The sequence below is a fragment of the Triturus cristatus genome, chromosome 2_2, assembly GCF_964204655.1.
Source record: "Triturus cristatus chromosome 2_2, aTriCri1.1, whole genome shotgun sequence".
Lineage (NCBI taxonomy): Eukaryota > Metazoa > Chordata > Amphibia > Caudata > Salamandridae > Triturus > Triturus cristatus.
In genome coordinates, this window is record NC_140582.1 from 236565794 (window position 1) to 236585883 (window position 20090).

Below are 20090 nucleotides of genomic sequence, written 5' to 3' on the forward strand. Positions count from 1 at the left end.
AGAACATAAAGCCAGAGAGACCACTTTTTTCATTGTAAACAGATTGTGCATGATTTCCACTGTATGCTGAAAATCGCTTATAGGCAAGATCTAATAAAATAAGTTCCATTGAGTTGGGTAACAATAAACATCTGTTATACAGCGCCAAGATACCCTTCTGGGTGAACGTGCACATGTTATGTTATGTTAAGATAGAGACATATAATAACAATGGATATGAAATTATCTCATTGTGACAACAGTTTTGTAAAGTACCTAATCTGAAAGAAAACCATCCAGATAAAATATTTGAGGTTTATTTAAAACATATTTCCAGGTTGAATATGCATAATACAAACTCCAACAACATTTTCAATTTAGTTCAAAATTTACAAATATACAAAATAGAAGTTTGCTTAAATTTATATTACATATTTATTAAGTAACGTTATATAAGAAAACATTTGATCCATTTAAGGCATACTTAAGAATAAACCATAGTAAACATTATTGCACATTTAAACCACAGTGCATTACAGACCATCTGCATATACATTTTACAAATGAAATCAGGTGTAGGTACCTGACTTTGGTCATAACTGTAGAAATCGGAAGACATAATGTATTTCCTTGTCAAATATGCAGCAGTTTGTTTGAGAGCTTTGGCTTCCTTGGTATGGTACCGTTCGACCAATAGTCACTGAGCACCGTGAAGTCGGTCTCTCATTCTGTCTTGTACCTTAACCCTCATCCTTTCTTCTAAAAATATAACAAAGGCGTTTAGAAGTAAAAGATAATACAAGATGTTATGTTATATATTTAGAAATCTGTGTATGTGCTGTGATGCACAGACAAGGATTCCTAGGGAAAGCAGATACTCCTTCCCAATGCATAGTCTTTAAAACCCTGATTTTCAAGACTTCCAGTCGCTGATTGGCATAATGTACTCCAGCAATATTCAAGTTGAGTAAAAAAACATGGAATGCTTTAAGATCCAGTCACAGGTCCCATTATCTTTGGTTAGTTTTTGTTTGGTCTCTTTCATTAAATCACTTCCAGGTTTATGTGTGGTCTAATAACCCACTAAGGCCCACTGCTTGGAAGACTAGCTTTTCCATCATGATCCCTTGTAGTGCTTGAGTTTTCTCTATCCTCTTCAGAAGTCATGTTGACGTGCATGCTTCAAATACTGAGCTGTTTCACGGCAGTATTGAAAAAAGGTCCTTCGCTCAGGATTAAAAGTGTCTCTTCATGTGCAAGGCAAGGTGGTCTGACCGGGAAAAGGCCCGATCGCATCGCTGGCACTGAAAGGGGCGATGTCCAGTGTGTTTCCGGTAGTGACGGGTAAGTTCATCTGAACGAGCAAACTTCCATCCGCAACCTTCCCAGTCACAATGATATGGCTTCTCTCCTTGAGAAATTAAAAAAAAAGTAGATTTAGAGTTAGTATGCAATCACACACATTGGAAAATTACTTTGTATGCTTATCTAACATAGTACTTTCCGTGATTTATATCAGTAGGCAGAGGTCTAGGTGGATCTTGCGGCCTCAATTTGGCACCGTTTATTATCATTATAATACATTAAGAAGATCCTTATGATGTGTGAACGTTTGAAACAAGGGTAGATTGGTTTTGGAAAAGTATTGCAAAATAGAGGTTCACTACAAAAAGCAAAGCACGGTATGACTCTGAATCACAAATTTCAAAAAAATTTATTTGCAAGCACATAATATAATTTTTAATTTACACTTTCAGGAATGGTGTGACTTGGCTCTCACAAATGGGTTTTGCTCACACGGCAACTCAACCAAAATAGTTGAATTTTGATGAGAGGAAAACTGCTACTATAGGCACATATGTGGACATTCCTGGTTGAACAGCCTGAATAAGCATGTACATTTACTCCTGTGAGGGACAGGAATTAATGTTATTTCAGACCGGGAATAAAAAGAGTATCCCTAAACGTAATGGGATAAATGTAGAATTGTTTTCACCAAAGTGGAATATATTTTTCCTTGAAGAAAACAATGTTTTCAAGTGTATAAACATTTTTTGGATGTCACATGGGGAAATGGAAACTTGTTTCTTTACTCTCAGGACAGCTATTTACATAAGTGAGAATTCCAGGAAATTTGCAACAGTCATGGGTTCCCAGGACTACGCATAAATTATGACTAACTTCAAAAAAAGGTCAGAATTTTGCTCCAAACATAGGAGAAATCTATCTATTGTGAACAAGGCAGACTCTTGTAGTAGAAATTGTACTAAAACACTTTGGAGCACAGACCTGAAACTTCAAAAACCATACGAACAGTGAAGGGATTAAAATATATAAAGCTTGTAAACATTACTAGTTACAAGCAAATGGTATAAGATATAATATGAAGATTATTTATATGTAGATAATTAATCATGGTTCAGAGGTATGCTCATCTTAACAGTGACTACTAATTAAGGAACTGTTCTGGTCTAAAATTCCCCGCTCTACTTTCGGGAATAAATTAACAGGTATATGCTGAGGATCTACCGCAAATACACAGTTTTCAAAATAGAGAGCACCAAGTTGACAAACCCAAGTTGATTAATCACCATTTTGGAGGATAATCAAAACGTATAAAATTATTTCCACAAAAATCTAATGATCTCACAGAAAATACAATAAAGAGTTCATGATGGAATCCAAAACACATCAAATTAAAAGACTCTTAGAAATGTGTAATACATATAACCGAAATAAAAAATATAAAACCGGAATAAGAGTGGAAAAAGAAAGGTATGAAAACTGTGATGTCTATTTGCAAATGCTTTGTATGTGAATGCCTCAAAGAAGGAACCCTGCAGCAGAAAGTGTCTCCTCCAGGTTGGCTTTTTCAGCCTGGTAAATGCCAATCAGGGTTAAATGTTTTTTTCAGCCCGGTAAATGCCAATCAGGGTTAAAAATGAAAGGAAATTGGTTTGACAGAAAGGGCTTGTAAGAAACAATTTAACCAGATTAGCTTGTTTTGATGATTTCATATATATTCGTTTGTCATTTATTTTTTACGGTTTCCTATCAATTCTTGCACCTACTTTTGTTTACCACCATCACTACAATTACGGTTTTCAGCTTCATACTTCAATTTGGAATCAATCATTCTCCTTCCATGAGTAGCTAAAGATAGTACTCTACTAACTCTTCAGGTTTTTCTCTACCTCAGATTAGCTGAACAGTGCCTCCTTAAAGGTTATTTAGTCAGTTAAGGGTACTATATAAACTGATGTACTCACACCCTGTGATGTGTTCTTATTCTTCATGGTCAGCGATCACATACTCCATAAAAGGAGCGTTCAAAATAGAAGACTAGCTTTGCGACACATACCTCTCACTGTTTGTGTTTATCACAATTTAGGATTTGTAATGAGCTGGCTCGAAAGAGCCTTTAAGCGCTTTGCTTATCCCTTGTAAAAGAGTAACCTTACAACTTGGCAAAGAAAACAGTTTGGATTTTTAAAACAGTGAGTTGTTATTGCAGAATGAAACATGGTCCTCAAAAGTGTCTGATAATTACAATGTGGTATTACTTGCTAACAGCTCTGCATGTGCGCAAATGGTCTGTAACACTTATGTTTTCACGATATTTGATTAACTGAAATGAGGTACAATCAGTCAATCTCACCAAACAGTTTTCAAAACTATATTAAGCAGTTAAGACAAATCACTAAAATAGAATTAATCGCATGCTGGTAAAGCCTCTATCAAATTATTAGGCTGACTTAGCCAAGTTAAATCTAGAAGTAGTCTTTAAACAAAAGGACAGGCTAATACATGGCATTGACTGCATGACAGAAATTGGCTAGATGGAAATTTAGTTGTATGGTTTTTACTGAAATTGTTAAATAAAAGTCAAAAGTCAATTTTTTAGTGTTCAAAAACTGACTGATCCCTCAGATGCTACATCATCATGAGCCAGTGAGTTCTGAACACTGACAAGATACTGACGATTTTAATCACACAATGTTTCTAGAAGAAGGGAGTGGGAGGGTAAAGAAGAGTAGGGTGCAATGTATGAGTAGTTCAGTACTTCCAGGCAGTGTGTTGCCTGAATTGGTCTAAAGGCAGTTTAGACAGCCCAAAGGGTACACTCAGGCTGGACGACAGGAGTGCCTCGTGAGATACTATGAAATTGTGATTTGATACCTGGAATGGGTCTTGACTGAAGATGAGTGTTTGCTTTAACACAATATTATATAAATGTGTGTTTAATGTGCATGCTGTATTCACTGAACATGGTATTTCTATTACAGGGTTTCTTGTATCATGACAGAAAAGAAAAAGTAATAAAAAACATTTTTAAACAATACAATTAAATATATCTATTATTATTATTATTGTTGTTGTTATAGTTATTGTTGTTATTTTTATCATTATTATTATTACTTAAAGCACACCACAAATTGGTCTTGGAGTTTATATCGATAGGAACTTTTGTTGTCATCTTTACACGTGACCTAATACTGCATATTTGTTATGGATATGCAGTGTCGTCCAGTTTGCCAATGAACTTCAAGTTTTACAGATGTACACCTCAGAACGCAGATTATTATTTCAATATTTTGCGTTCGGAGGAAGCGGAAAGCCAAAGGTAGGGATCAACAATATTCAGGAAATTATAAAACATAAATCTATGAAGTGCCACCCTATAAAATAGGGTAACACCATACAAATCTAATGTAATTCCATAGGCAAGAATGATTGAAGGTTTGGGACTGATTGTAACAAGTAAAAGGGAGTGGATAGCAAAAGGTACAGAACAACAATATTCAGGAAAGTATAAAACATAAATCTATGACGTGCCACCCAATAAAATAGGGTAACACCATACAAATCTAATGTAATATCATGGTCAAGAATTATTGGAGGTTTGGGACTGATTGTAACAGGTAAAATGAGGTTTGGGATTGATTGTAACAAGTACAAAATAAAACATTCAGAAAAGAATGAAAAATATTGTGACTTTTTCTTTTTACAAAAGTGGTACAATTAGCTCTCAAAACATATGTTTACTGTTGTTGTTTGTCGGCCTTACTTCAGCCTTTCTGACAACAGAGTTTATGGCTGAGTGAGCAGATGTGACTGACAGCTGCAAATGTTTTACGGTTAGACTTTTTGCTACTTTTAGAATTTACTGTGTGTATTGGTTGAATTCAAAGTATTATTTGACTTGGCTGTTTTTAGCCTATTTGGTATACATAATTTATCTCTGCGCCTTCTATGCTAGTTAGAAGTGGGGAAAAAATTAGAGTAAGAAAGGGGTAATAGCAAATGGAAAAATGGGAGGTAAATTAGGGATTCACTTCTATTTAGGGTGTTTGGAATGTGTGTTTCAAATGAGAGTATAGTTATTTGGAAAAGAGGTGGGGGTATTCTGTGACTTGGGAGCTAGGTAAAAAGAGAACGAAAGCATTTCACAGTTTTAATCAATTGAATAACATTGTTCAGAGTTATTTTTTTATTTTAATGTAAATGTTTTATTTCTTCATTGTTACATTCAATATTTTATTTTCAATGTCTAGAATGTGTTTTTCGTTTCATACTGATAGCATGTGAGAAGAAGGTTGTGAAATGAATTTAAAATCAAGTTAAACTTAGAAATGTTCGTTTTCCCAATAGCATTCAGAACTTCGTTTCTGTTGCTCTGGGGCTCTAATAAATGAACCCATTGCAACACAATCAGCAACAAGACAGACTAATGCAAGAAGCACACTTATTGATGTTATGGAAACCCTTACGCGGAAACAACCTAGTCTTAAAGCGAGCCAGGACGTGAAATCTAGCATGCAAGCGCAAAGCAGCAAAGAAACAGAATGCAGAAAGTCTAAAACTTAAATAGGGTCCAGCCAACCTAAGATCAGGTAAAAATAGGGCCTTGAGATGCCGCAATAGGAGGGATAAGTAGGTATTGGCTCTGGGACCCGAATTGGCACAGACTGGAGCTGAAATGCAAATCTGCTCATTTGAAGTAAAGACAAAGCGATGGCCAAGGTCAAAGAAAGAGCAAGAAAAGTTGCTAAAAAATATTTTTACGGTTTTACTTTTCCAAATTGTTGGCACTAAATGTTTGATCAGAATTATATATTTTTAGACACATAATTTAGAACAAAACGTTTCTTCTCAATAAATGTATTTCGACTCAAACAGTCTCAAACTATTCACCTAGATTGGGGGAAACATACTTGTCAGGCAGTGGTCTGTCCTGTCGTCAGTTTTTACGAATCTGTTTAAGCAGTCAGTGCACACTGCGCCTGGTATGGTCAGGCAGACAGAGCTGCAACCTGAGTGTCGGCAGACAGAGGGCAGTGTTTGATAGCGAGACTTCTCAAGTCTCACTATCCTGTGGCCTTGATCGCTCTAGTGTAATTTTCAAAGTAGTTAATTGAATCTCGAATCTTTGAAGGTCAAGATTATGGGTACATATTACAAAAGCTCGTATGTTTCTTGAAAAACAGAACACAAAATAATAAGGAGAAGAATTTTAAAGCTCTGCGCATAAATGGTAACTCTCACCCATATCACATTATAGCGCTGAGATAATGCTGGCATTCTAAGATTACTGATCTAAGACCAAATCCATGAAAATGACAGACTGTCCTCTTACTGGAGCAACTAATACACCTGCCTCTGGCTAATTCTGAACAGAAGCCTGCATCTACACAATAGCTATTCTTCACATCTGATGACCATTCCGAATCTATGATTTCATCTGCAGGTAACACAAGCTGGGCTTCCAGAACAATATGGATCCCTCTCTGTTCCCGAAGACACAATACCACAATAAAAGCACACCACAAATCAAGGATCAAGTTTGCGGGCATGCACAAAACAGGAACAAGTGTGTTGTCACCTAAGGCTCTTTTTGGAATCCGGATTGGATTAAAAAAAAATATGCCCCCATTTTTAAATCCAGATATAAAATCACAAAGTTATCTTTTCATTTAGTGTTAATTGTTTTAATATATTGATGATTTGTTTTATGAAGCGCATCGTACCACATTACTGCCATGTTTAAGTAATGCAAATGTAAAGTTTTACTAATATACAACTCTTTAATTGTACTCAAAGAAATGCATTATTGATATTGTTACAAAGGTATTCAGTGCAATGCAGAGTGGGCACTATTATTTACATTATGGTCCCTTTATATGTGCACAAGCACAATCCGTATCAGCCTACCAAATGCATATGACTGTTCAACCAATAAACAACATTTAGTATGATAGGCTACTGCTGCAGTTTGAGGGCAACTTGTGTGCTTTTGCTGACGGAGCAAACTACCGAATGAAAGACAAGAGGATTAAACTAGGTGGGGTAAAGAAACAATGATTATGCGTTAATCATTGGCTTCATGAACTAATAGACTACTTTACATTGTATAAAAAAATATACTGGCCAAAATATTATTAAATGTTCTAGCCCAAGTATAAACAGGCACGTATATTAGGGACAGCCAGGGTAGAAACTGCGTCCCCACTACCACCATATGTACCCCGTGCACTCTCTTTGCTACCCCTAGAGTCAGGGAACAGGAAGACAATAATGGGAATAAGATGTAAACAAGGCTTTAAGTGCAATATTTACTATCCAGAGTTTCCACTCCTTGCCCATGGCCTAGTCTCTAAAAAGCAACTAGGAAGCGGTGGTGGTGCACAGGACTGCACAAGGGGTCAGCTTGGGAGTCCACTCAGAAGAAAAGTGCGCGTAAAATCACTTTCACTACCCCGGCGTTTGATGAATTCTCCTTAATGCGTAACAACTGGAATGGCTGAATGGGCCATTCGGGAAAACTATCATTAGGGCAGGTAGGGTGTGGGGCGATCACTTCTCCCAAACGGTCTGTGTTTTACTGCCGAACATGAGCTTATGGGGTCCATTTTCCATGCTTGCATTAGGACTACTGGCCCTTAGTTAGGCTGCTGTTGACCACACATTTTTTGTTTTTTTTTACAAACTATAACAAACTAGAATCAACACAAAACCATATGGCATAGGCCGATTCTAAATATTAATCTATTTCTTATAATGATTGCAGCATAAACGATACAATGTTGCTTGTGTTTGATAGTAGTTGCATTTATAGTTTATCTGAAAATTTTTAACATGCCACCTCCAGTCAGTTGGGTTCGGAAGGATTGTTGCCTGACGAATTTCTAAAAATTGAGATCAACCCCTTAAAACCAAGAGGTAGCCAATTCCAAGTATTTTGCCAGATCCAAAGCAAATAACTTCAAGTTCATTGGCAAAAGCAGTAATTCTATTTTTAAGAGTATGTGGACATAGAGGTACGACTGCACTTGTGCCTTAAAGACAAGGTGGGCTTCAATTAAACAAAACATTAGGTAGCATTTTGAGTCAGTCATGAGCCTCTAAAAAAATTAAGTGGGGGTGAGACTAATTACAACAGTCTCCCCTGATGGCACATTCAGTCACGCCATATTAAATGGTATCACAGCCCTAGCGGACCTCGGACTTTAATGGTTTAATAGAAACTGATGTATTTTCCCCTCTATGGAACAATAATTCTATGACTACCCTTAGGGAACATTCGGTCTACTCCTTTAGACCCAAAAATATGTATGAAGTTCATATTTTTCCTTTATGTTTCGTATTTGTTATATTTTAACATTGAACCCTTGCATCCTTTTTAATAAGACTCAGTGGATTACACATTCACTGTTAAAATTTGTATGTGAACTCTAGACAACAAGTTGGGATGCTGGCATTGTCATTTCGGCGTTTTTTCGTGCCAGGTTCAAGAGGAAGAGCAGTGTAGCTTATAGGCCAATAATGAAATGTAAATGCCCTTTGAAGTGCGCATGGCTAGATAAAGAACATGTATTTAGTATCATGAGATCAGAAGCCTTTTTCCCTACTCTGAAAATTTAATGTTTTTACTAGTGGTGTTTCTTAACGAGAGTCAAAGAAAAGGGGTGCCTTTCTCAACGCATTAGAGAGTAAGTTTCACCTATTGGAGCCCTCACAGTATGGCACAATTGTCGCAAAAAGAGTTGCAGCTAATTCCGTAGGCTTTTGTCTAAGTTTGAAATACATTTTTGACTTTTACGAGATTTACAAAAAAAGTACCTAGATAGGTGAAACTGTTGCAGCAATTTCCCCGAAGTGCTAAACTATATAAATATTTATGATTCCAGAATTATATCAGATCCACGTATACGGATAGATAAATGTAATGCATACCTTACTTGCTAAAGTTTTTTTTAACATCGTGGTAAAACCCTCTTCCCCTAAAAAAAAACACAGAGGCTAAAAGTCAAGAGTGTACCTTCACCATATCCCCATCGTATCCCTTTTCTTAATATGAAAACTGATTTGCTTCTGCCACTCACCAGAAAAAAGTCTTTGACCACTTTCAGGGTGGAAAACAATTCTCATAACCTGCATAAACTGCATATCGAAGTTCACCAACTTTCATATATTTTCATGCCGTGAAACTCCCACAATTACACCACGCTGGTGTTTTCAACATGTGAGTAAATGTGCATCTTGTGAATGACACTGTTGAACGTGCATTCGTAAATAAGCCAATTTGGGCCATTAGGTTTCTGAATCAGTCCTACAGTGTCAAAGGGCAAGTGGTGGTTAGATTCCTTGGCAAGCTATTAAGACCTCCAAAGGTGTCCATTCTGCTGGCTTTCTAAGAGATAAAGTGGTTGCTGGCCAGGGATATAAAAAGCACCCTGGGATATGTCGAAGGGAGGAGAGGTCACAAGAATCACCGAATACAGAGGGGTAGATAGAATAAAACTGAAATGTTTTGAATTGTAACACCAAATGTGGTGTACACCTGTGTTATACCTGACTACTGTCAAATGGCTAACTGCACTACTGTGCTTTTTGTTGTTTTGTTAAATAAAAGAGTTTTTTAAAAATGGACCCTGGGAGACCACCCTGTCGTACTATCCATTGACTACATATGCTGGTCGTCACAGTAGCGTGGCACAACAATACACCACTACTTTGCTTGCAATAAAAAGGACACTTCCCATCTACCCTCCAGTCTGAGGGTGTACCAAACCCACAACATCTACAGTCCACTCTCTGCTTGTGTCATCTGATGTTTTAGCAGTTTTGAGGAAGAAGTTACCGGTCTACACAGTAGTAACTGTTGGATACTTTCCTCTTCCATCCAGTAGCACTCCACCATTCTGTATTCCTTTTCAGCCATTTGTCTTCTTCCTTACCAGGATTCCCATTTGCCACTGTAGCCTGAGCCACCAAATGATGGTTTCTAACTCTGCGGTATGGTATAATATGTGGCTGGGCATACTCTAGAGACATTGTGAAGTTGCCATGTCATGAAAAAAAAATCACCTACGCTTCACGCCATCATTCCTGTCTTTCTAGGTTAAAGGAGACTGGAGCCCTCACTTTATATTAGAATTTGAGGAAATCATGCATTGAGAAAACGGTAGACTCCAGTGTAAAGCTATGTTTTTTAATCTTGACCAAAATGTGCTTTGCAAGAAATTGCCACACACTAGGCTTTGCATCTTCGGCATCCTTGCGACCACAGGACTGTGCAGTGATAACACCCCAGTCTATACTCATGTAATCCTAGAATGTTAATGGGTTCAAATGTTTTCTGTGTTTAGGGTTTTCACCACATCCCAGCAAAAAAATGTGGAAGCCAAGAGGGAATGCATAAAGATGCAGGGACATTGTCAGTATCGTTGAATGACAAATCTCTTCTATACTTATACTAAACAGCTTCATTAACATTTGCTACTTAGTAAGTAAAATTGCCACTGGTATTGCCTCGCCGAGCTATGGAATTTCTGGGGGTTGTTTTTTGGCTTGGTGTGGACCTCCCTGCTGAACTGATCTGTTTAGCCGGATGTTGTCTCCTTTCTCCTCAGTCTGTGACTTTAATTTTGTGTGCGTGTACGTGTGTGCGCGCGTGTGTGTGTGTGTGTAGTGACCTGTGGCGGTAAATAACGTTCCAGCAAACTATAACTGTGATACCTAAAGGTTGTCTAATAAAATGGAGGAATAACTTACCTTACCACAGTTCTATGGGTATGTTTTCAGGGTACCTTTAGCTGACAGTGAATATTGCCAATAATTATTGTGCGGTTTCACTGTAGTTAACAGCAATATGTACATGCTTTCAGGTAACCTGATTAACAAGCATTGTCACCACTGCACCAGGTTCTAGATGAGGCCCTTATTTGAACCAGTGCTGATGCTAGTAGTAATTTTATATTTTGGTGATTGTGGTACTTGTTTTCTCCAACAAATGAATTCAATAATTATTCGACCATTTGTATATTTTCTTGCAAGGTCACACAGGACTAAATTTGGGTAGCCCTCAAAGCTAATGTACTATATAATTTTGCACTTATTATTACTCCTTATGGGGCATCTGTGTAAAATATTCATTTTGTTGGGGCAAAAAATGGTATTACACGCTGAAAAATAAAGCCACCACTCATGAATGCAAATATCAACAGGTTGCAACAGGAAGAAAAAAATACATGAAATGCCTAGAAGACTTTATTCAGATAGATGTTCCCAGACACACATTTTAAAGCTACAAATAAAAAGAGCGCACAGACTAATTTTGTAAACTGTTTAACACACTAACTCCATACAGCAATGGGAACCAAACAAGAACTTTATTTTGCAAACAGTTATATTGTATCATGTCATTGAAGCATTAAGGGGTTAATGGCCAATTATTGCACAGCGGTGATAATCAAAATGAAGTGCATGGAGATTTAATAGCTAAACAGGATGAAGTAACTGCCTCGACTAGGGAATCTGGGATTAGAAACCAGCTGGCCTAGTTTCACGGTCGTCAATTTGCTATCCGGCCAGTACTGTAAATGATGAGCCAATATCTACAAGTCAGCTATTCTGCACTCACAAATCTTACAAGAAGAACAAGACCTATTCTTGAATCAGTGTGTCTTAGGTTAATGTTCTGTGCTGCCATTCTTGAGTAAGAAATCAAATTACAGTGCGTATCTCCACGGGGATTTACTTCTGGACACAAGGCAAAACTGATTTTCTTTCCTGAGCGCTACTGATCTACAAAACTGTCCTAAACTGCGAGTCTACTAAATTACCAACGAGAGTTCTTAGTATTTTTTTAGGCATGTAATCCACCGCAAACTGCCCTGGGGTAACTTTATGGAACAATGTCCCAAATATGGCCTCTATCTGGAATGTGTGAGGAATCATTATTATAGTCAGCATTTCTAAGAGAGTCGAACAGCTAATAGGAATGACACCTAAGTATCACAGAGAATTTATTTCAACTCATTAGGGAACTGTGTTAACCTAGACATCACCCTTTTTAACTCACCTGTGTGCGTGCGAAGGTGCGCCTTGAGATGAGAGCTCTTAGTGTAGGTCTTGCCGCAGCCGGCATAGTCGCAGGTATGGGTCGCTGTCCTTTTCCTTGGCCAGGATCTGCGACCCCTCTTTGGTTTGCTTTCCTCGGGCACGCAACTTCCGGAATTCATTAGCTCTAAAGGTGAAGAGGGCGGAGTCAGCATCACCCCTTGTACCAACAGATGCACGTTTAAAGGCTCTTCAAACATACTTAGGTAAGACTGACCTTGGTAATGGAGTGCTGACGGTGGCAGTTGCTGCTGCTCCGGCTGGAAATGAGGGAAGCTGCCAGCTGGGGTGTAAACTGGGGGCAGTGGGGGCAGTGGTGGGTGGGTTAGACCCTGAGATGATGGGTGGCAGTCTCTGGTCATCAACTCCTCTGGGGTCAAGGGTTGGTTAGTCCTACTTAGAGGGCCTCCCAAGGAATAGTCATGGGGCCCTTGCGATCTTTGGCCGGTCCCAAGGCCATCAAGAGTCCTGCCCATGGTGCAGGAGGCAGAGGTCTCTTGCTTGATTTTTTGACACACCCTGGGAATCGGCTGGCCACAGTAAGAGCCTACTGGACTGTTCATCCCCCCGTTCAGTTTGCTGACTCCCATTACTTGGCTATAGTCCCCCAGTTCCAAGGTGCTTTTTACCACAAATTTCCCATGCAGGCTGGTGGGCTGCTGCTGGTGAATGTAGACAGGGTCAAGGTCAGGCCGCATGAGTTCTGCTACAAATCCACCAGAAGGGGACACATCGCTGATATCGGCCAGGTTGAAAGGGGAGGAAGCGAGGTCCCGGGAGGAGTACATGGCAGGGTTGTCGCCAGCTGAGTCAGGTCCGCGAAGAGGATAGGAAAAGTTACAATTGGCTGACGCTCCAGCTGGGGGAGGGGAGCAAGACACACTGGCAGTAGGTGGGGAAGGCACCACTGTGGATTCTTGATTGATGAGCGAGTTTGACAGTATGAAGTCCAAGTCCAGCAGGTCATTGAATTCCTCAGGCTCTCTCCTGGCAAAGAGGGTGGGAGACTCCTGCTGAGGGGCGTCCGGGTGACAGGGGCTGAAGGCGGGCATCCGCTTCATGTGAGAAAAGTCCTCCTTCCACCTCTGCAGAAAAAGAAAACAAGCTGTCAGAAATTGAAATTACAGGCATGCCCAGGCACAGAGCATAAAGCAGCCGCAAGAGTATGATCATCTCCATATGACACCCAGCTGTGTTTGAAGTTGCAGACAGCCACCTACCCTGAGAAGCCACAGCCTGTATGTACAGCATGGCCTGCCACAGTCATACCTGAGAGTTTGAAGTAACATCAAACAAACGCATGCAGAAACGAATATCTATCTCTCCATACACAACTCCGGGTAAAAACAAGTTTAATACAGAAGACAGTCTGGGGATGCGACAGTGCAGGAACACCACGCAACACACCACTGGGCAGTGCCACAGCTTTACCCACTCACTCCCACCCACCTAATTCTGGCAGCACCCCCATATCGCTGCAACTGGCAGCACCCTTTCTCCAGTACCACCGGGACTGCCCTGGCACGCCACCGTTGCCCTAGGTAGAGCCCTCTAAGAAGCCACTGCATGCAGTGCCACCAACATCCACCCCCGAGTGTGCTCTGAAAATACACAACTGGCAGCAAACGTATACCTCCACTACTGGATTTGCCAAAGCACATCTACTAAAGGAACTGTCCAAGTACCTCAACACAGGCAGCGCCTTCACATTCCTAAAACTGGTAATAACCTTCCACCTCTACCACTGCCATTAATCACATCCACGCTACAAGCAGTGGTCACCAAAGCCCAATCACTAGCAGTGCTCACAGACCAACTCCCATGGAAGTGCACTTGAAAACAGAGATACGACAGCACCCTTGAAACTCAAGTTTTGTCGGTGAACTCGAACTCCCGATGTACTGAGAATGCCACTGTTTCACTGGCAGTGCTCTCGTCCACAACTACAGGCATGCACCCAAACCACCCTCCTTGGACGAGTCCGGAACACTTCATCGCAGGCAACACCTTCAAATCCATTTCCTCAGCTGTGCCCTCTTAAACCCTACCGCTGGAACTGCCCTCAACACCTGTCCATGAAAGCCTGATGGCGTCACATCTCGGTGCAGTAGTGCCCTTTTAACAGCAGAATTACCGGCGCTCTCGCACTCCCAACCCTGGAAGTTCCTTGATACCTACAGTAATTACACCGCCCTAACCCCACTACGACAGAATCCCTACTATTGACCCTCTGAAAGAACTGTGGAAGGGAACGCAGGGTGACGCACGTATAAAAGAAGTTTGGAAATACCACGTTATATTAGGCAAAGTTAAACGTAACTTGTGAAAATATGTTTTAAGGAAGCACTATACCCACATAAAAGCCAAGCAACTTCAGGGAGGGATTGGAAGGAGTGGCGCGTGTTCATGTTACAGGCTGCAGCAGCATACATGGGTTAATCGGGATCAGGGAAGGGGGCGTCGAGCGCCGAGTCCTAGTGGGAGAGCCCGGTTTGGACTGGGTGGGGCACGGATACTCACATCGCCCGCACTTGCCTGTCTCAGGGCTCGTTCCCTGCCCGCTGAGAAGGTGGAGATGGAGGGCAGCAACGTCCCGCTGAGAGCCATGTCCCACTCGCTGCACCCGGGGGGCGGCTGCTGCCTGCAAGAGGAAGAGAAGTATGGGGGATTAGAAAGCGAAGCGCGAGAGAGGCAAAAAGCGAAGAACAATATACACGCAGGCGCGCGCTACCTAAACACACCATCTAGAGGCAGCCTCTGGCTCAAAAGTACATTAATTCTGTCTGAGAAAACTTTCTGAGGACTTCTGAGTACAACATTATTATCCATTACATAATGGACGTAGAAACCACTCGAAGCTGTATATTTTGCTAAGAATAAATGCCCCTCCAAAATGACAGACAATTTTGTAATAAAAGCGGACCCACCACACTTTGAATAATTTGAAACCGTCTGTAATACATATTCCAGACACCAATAGAGAGAATTGTCTTGATTGCATGATATAAACATACATAGTGAATTAACGACCATCGGTTATCAATAGCTCAATCTAAAAGTAAATGTCAAAAACTCACGCACCAAGGAATCCAGTTGGACCGATTGATTACCTGTCATCTTGAAGTGATTTCACTAGCGTGCACTAGATTACCTTTACTCTGCAAACTAGCTGCAAACGGCTTTGCAGTTGATTATCAGAAAACACGGGTGCACCACGCAGTAAATTAACATATACACCTGAATGTAACTCTGAAAACTGCATCTCGAGAAGAAGACACGTTGAAAACAGATCAATAGTATATATATATATATATATAAAGTAACACCAGCCACCTACCTCATTAATCGTGCAGGTAATCCAAATGGGACCAGGTGAAGTAACAAACAAGGGGGAAAATAAGGGACCCCAAAGTAGAGGCACGATGTGATGGGCACTCAGTGGGTAGCGTGCTGGAAGGTCTCACCTGCGCTGCTAGCAGCGAAGGCGGCAGAGGATGGCGGAAGGTGATGCCATGGCCGGTGGCAGCGGGTCATGCACGGAGATGACCGGGGGGCTCCACGCCACTGCCATGGGGGCCACAGTTTCTCTTCCGCCGCTGTCTGAGCAGAGGCGCCCACCGATGCCCTTCACCTCCTCCTCCCGTGGCGGATAGCACAGTTCATGCGGTGTGAACATCTATAAGTATGAGTGCGGCCCCGAATCCCGCGCCTCCCGCTCCTGCAGAATATACTGTAATAATTCCTTGAGGCACCAGTGCAGGAAATAGACTGTCACGCCGCGTGCCCTGCATGCCTCTTTATAACCTCCTGTCACTACTAACCCCGCCCACAGCCCAACCCCCCGAGCGTTGCCATGGCATCCTGGTAGATGAAAGAAAACAACAAACTCTACACTGGATCGAACACGTGGGGAGAGTCGAGGGCCGGGCCGGGCCATGACGTCTGTCAAGCAGCTGGCCTGTCGTGCGCGCGATTGGCGTCATCAGGCGGCGGGCGGGAGAGTGGAGGCCCCCGGGCAGGGCTTTTCTCGCGCACTCTGTTTTTGAGCAGCAAAACAGTGGCCGGATAGCAACCGTATGGGAGGCGAGAGGGGGAAGGCGCAGGCCGCCGCCGCCGCCGCGCGCCCTTATCTGCTTCGTGTGTCAACTGTAACTGCGCGCTCTTTACTTTCGTTCTGCGACGCGCGTAACGAAGAAATTGAAGGAGCATAGATTTTTATTCTGTGAGAGAAGGTGAAAGGTGAATTTATATTAGAAATGTGAATGTGCTTTCGCTTATCTTGTTTGATTGAGGTGAGTGTAGCAGCAAGGCAGGAGATCCAAAGTATTTATTCTTTAGAGGCAGAAACTGAGTAGAACCATGGCCATCTCTGCCTGCCCAGATGAGAAGCCAAACAAGCATTTGCAATGCAATCGGTCTCGCCTTTGGGACCTTATATGTATTGAGCTATACAGCACATTAGCCTGGGCGCTGAAACATCTACTGTTCTTGAACATGGGGGGAAAGCAACCATTAAACTGCGTGACACGCCAGGTATGGGAAGACATGGAGAGAAATATTGCACTGCTGATGCGGACAACATACCCATAGACACGTAAAATATAACAATATAGGGCTTAGGCGTATGTTAGTAACACATTAACACAACATTAGCATTTCCATACCGTTCTGAAAACCATCAGAGCAGCGAAGGGCCCAACAGTATTCCAATATAACAGCACGCTCCGTTATGTACTCTAATCTACTGCTTTATTTATCCCTCGACAGTAGTAAAATAATGACTAACCCCACAGGACATGTATTTTAAAAGCAACAGCAATTAACTTGTAGCCTACGTGATTTAAGCGCGAGTGGTTCGAAAAATATCAGCTAACAATAGCAAGTTAAGCGCATTACAATGCAGACTTGTAAAATACAAAACCAACGGAGTTGAATAAGCAGGCAACAAAATGTGTGACGTGTAATAGGCACAACACAAGCAAATTTTACAAACACATGAGGCAGTGATGAGAACCTTAATACAAAGTTTTCACTTCACTACTTTTTATGCTGTATAGGAAATAGGAGCGATACTAAAATGAAAATGCTTAACACTTGCATTTCCAAAACAATTAAATTACACATATTCCACTGTAAACCCCAACTCCCACCACGTTACTTTTCCATGCATTCTGATGGTCATTTGCAACACTCCACAAAGCGCATAAACACAGTTTCGCCTCACCTTCCACTCATCACCCAAGGGATCATCAGGAACTTCGGTGGCCATGCGCTTCTCATAGAAAGTTGGGAGTTTGCGCTCATCATGAACTTCAAAGAGCTTCTGGCAGCCAGTGGCCGGGAAGGATATGTTGAGCTAATGCACCCAAAAGACGTATTATTAATAAAGACTCACTGAATTTGCTCACTTACTCGCAGTCCACTCCAATCCATCCCATGCAGCTTCAGCTCAATCCAACGTGAAACCTTGCAGTCACAACTGTCACAGAAAAATAGATGTTTCACTAGGCAGAAAGCTTGAGTTTTAACGAGGATCGCAATAAATGAAGGCGGCGTACTGGTCCGAAGCTTAAAAATACGTGGCATTCAACTGCCACTTGCCCACAATGTAGCCTAGATGACAGACACAAGCCATTGTTGACAATATTTAAGTTGTGGCAAACAAAATCGCCCTGGTGTGTGTTCATGTCACATATGTCCACATGTCTAGCTGAGACCACCAGCGTACGTATATAACACGCCAAAGAACTTTTTCAGAAGAGAGAAACGCTTCACAGGCGATTTGCATGTGGATGTTAAAAAGATTAATACTTTGACAGAACACCAAAGAAGGGAACATTGAATTTACAGCTTAAGGGAAAACGATGATGCTGTCACTATACCATTATATGCTATAATATGGTACTCGCCCCAACGTTGCCATTCATCACTGATCCAACCAAGCAGCTCTGTAAATTCTACATTACCAAGTCACACGCTGGACAAGAACCTGTTCTAAAAGCCGGGCGTCTACTTAAAACGCAGGATGACATGCTGCTGTCACCGTGGCAGATCGGGTCTATGACAAGCCTTGCCCACAGGTAAGTGTGCACATTGCAGGATACCAATGCACCTTGCTGCATTAAGCGCAAGATCTGAAGCCCCCTAGCTCTGCTGTCCCATGCTAAGGCCTCCTGTTGAACCGTCTGCTCCCGCCATAGGATCGGTCTGCAGCCTGTGCCTTGGACTGCGCTGTAAGTCCCCAGAGGCCCTCGGATATCACCTTGAAGACCAACACAACCCTCTGAGCACCACATTTCCTGATTCCGTGTTTGTCTTGGCAGCCAGAGTGTGCTGCTCACCTTCATCCTCGCAGCTCACCTCAGATCCGCCACCGGAAAGAGAAACAACTTCCGCCCAGAAAATTTGCATATTACTGACTGACTGCTTCTGTGATTATTTAATGGCTCCCTGTGAGGCTTCATATTTGAGCTGACCCTGTCGCCTGCTGCAGCTGTTGTCGGAACTCTTTCAATAGCTCCTCTATGCCGTACACCTAAGCCCGGAGCTGGGAAAGAGGGGCCGTTTTGGCGTCAGAGGCCCTGCACTCGCCGGGTCTCCAGTAGCAGCAGATCAGAGCAGAAACACAAGGAACGCCGACCGGTGACTGGCCAGGCCGTCCGCCGCTTCGCTGCTTGTGCTGTCTCTGCCTCCCACAGTGATTTGTAAAAATGCCACTGTTTTGTCACTTATGCATGCGATGTAAGGCATCATGCGCATGCGAGACAAAGAGTACAAATACAGCCACCAATCACAAACCAAACAAGCATTGAAAATGCAATAGGACTCGTATTTACGTGAGCCCTATTGCATTTGAAATGGAATTACGGGCATTAAAGAAGGCACAAATGGGAGGGGGTGGGGGGTGTTTGTGGTAAAAAAAATACAGACTGCGGGAGGGAACAGAGAGAGGCAGGGAAACAAAACTGTTTTTCTAGTAAAGGGGCGATAGCCTCGTAAGGATAAAAATGACGACATGGACGTCAGGAGGCGGGATTAACAAGCCAAGCACCAATCAGTCAGACTTTAGACAAGTGGTATTAGGTATAGGTGTATCGGCGCCACTAAGAAGAATCCCACATTAAATCTCCCAATCTCTAATTATTATAACGGTGCTGTAAGGTGTGGAGAACCACAAACTCCACAGAAGAAAGTGTTAGCTAACATGAACTCAACTCGTTCCCCAGCACACGCAAATTAAGGTTAAGGTTTTCACGTTTGTTAAAACATACTACAATAAGGAACGTGTAACAAAATAAATCGCAGATATGATCTTCTCTCTTTTCTTTAGTTTTTATTCATGTAGGCCTTCACAACAGCTCCCAACAGCCAACACTTGTTTCGTCGCGTAAAGGAATGTAGTCCAGCGACTTCCTCAAGGCTGTATAAGTATAAATATACAAAATGCCAATGTATTCAATCAAAATTATACTCGATCATAATCAGTAAAAAAGCAAAGTAAATAGTACAGTGTATATTCACACATAGGTGGACTGATATTTTTAAGAATGTTTCAAAATGGATACTTGCGATAGTGAAATCAAACGGTATTAACAGCGATAATGTAGTCAAATCCATGCTATAACCCAAATTGAGATGGAGAGAACAAAAGGTTTAATCCATGTAGAGAAACACCATTGTGCCTCTTTCAAACCTGCTAGTGAAACTAT

General features: G+C 41.6%; 1 protein-coding gene across 4 annotated transcripts; it reads right to left on the reverse strand.

Moving 5' to 3' along the window:
- Positions 1 to 280: 280 nt before the first annotated feature.
- On the reverse strand, positions 281 to 16154 carry KLF4 (KLF transcription factor 4). Of its 4 annotated transcripts, none has more exons than XM_085641296.1 (5): positions 15719 to 16154; positions 14917 to 15022; positions 12599 to 13466; positions 12344 to 12508; positions 281 to 1390 (listed from the first exon to the last, which is right to left on the reverse strand). In XM_085641296.1, the coding sequence occupies exons 1-5, from the start codon at positions 15721 to 15723 to the stop codon at positions 1215 to 1217; spliced, it is 1320 nt and encodes a 439-aa protein (XP_085497422.1). In that variant the 5' UTR covers positions 15724 to 16154; the 3' UTR covers positions 281 to 1214. The 4 variants fall into 4 exon arrangements, with proteins under 4 accessions (XP_085497422.1, XP_085497421.1, XP_085497420.1 ...); XM_085641295.1 differs by having other exon boundaries at positions 14902 to 15022; XM_085641294.1 differs by having other exon boundaries at positions 12344 to 13466.
- Between the last annotated feature and the right edge of the window lie 3936 nt (positions 16155 to 20090).

Excerpts from the sequence above, each read along its gene's own strand:
- KLF4 (XM_085641293.1), bottom strand. Across the intron at positions 13,467-14,901 it reads GACAGGCAAGTGCGGGCGAT|AGGTGGAAGGAGGACTTTTC; the intron begins GTGAGTATCCGT and ends CTTTTTCTGCAG. Across the intron at positions 1,391-12,343 it reads GCACCTTCGCACGCACACAG|GAGAGAAGCCATATCATTGT; the intron begins GTGAGTTAAAAA and ends TAATTTCTCAAG.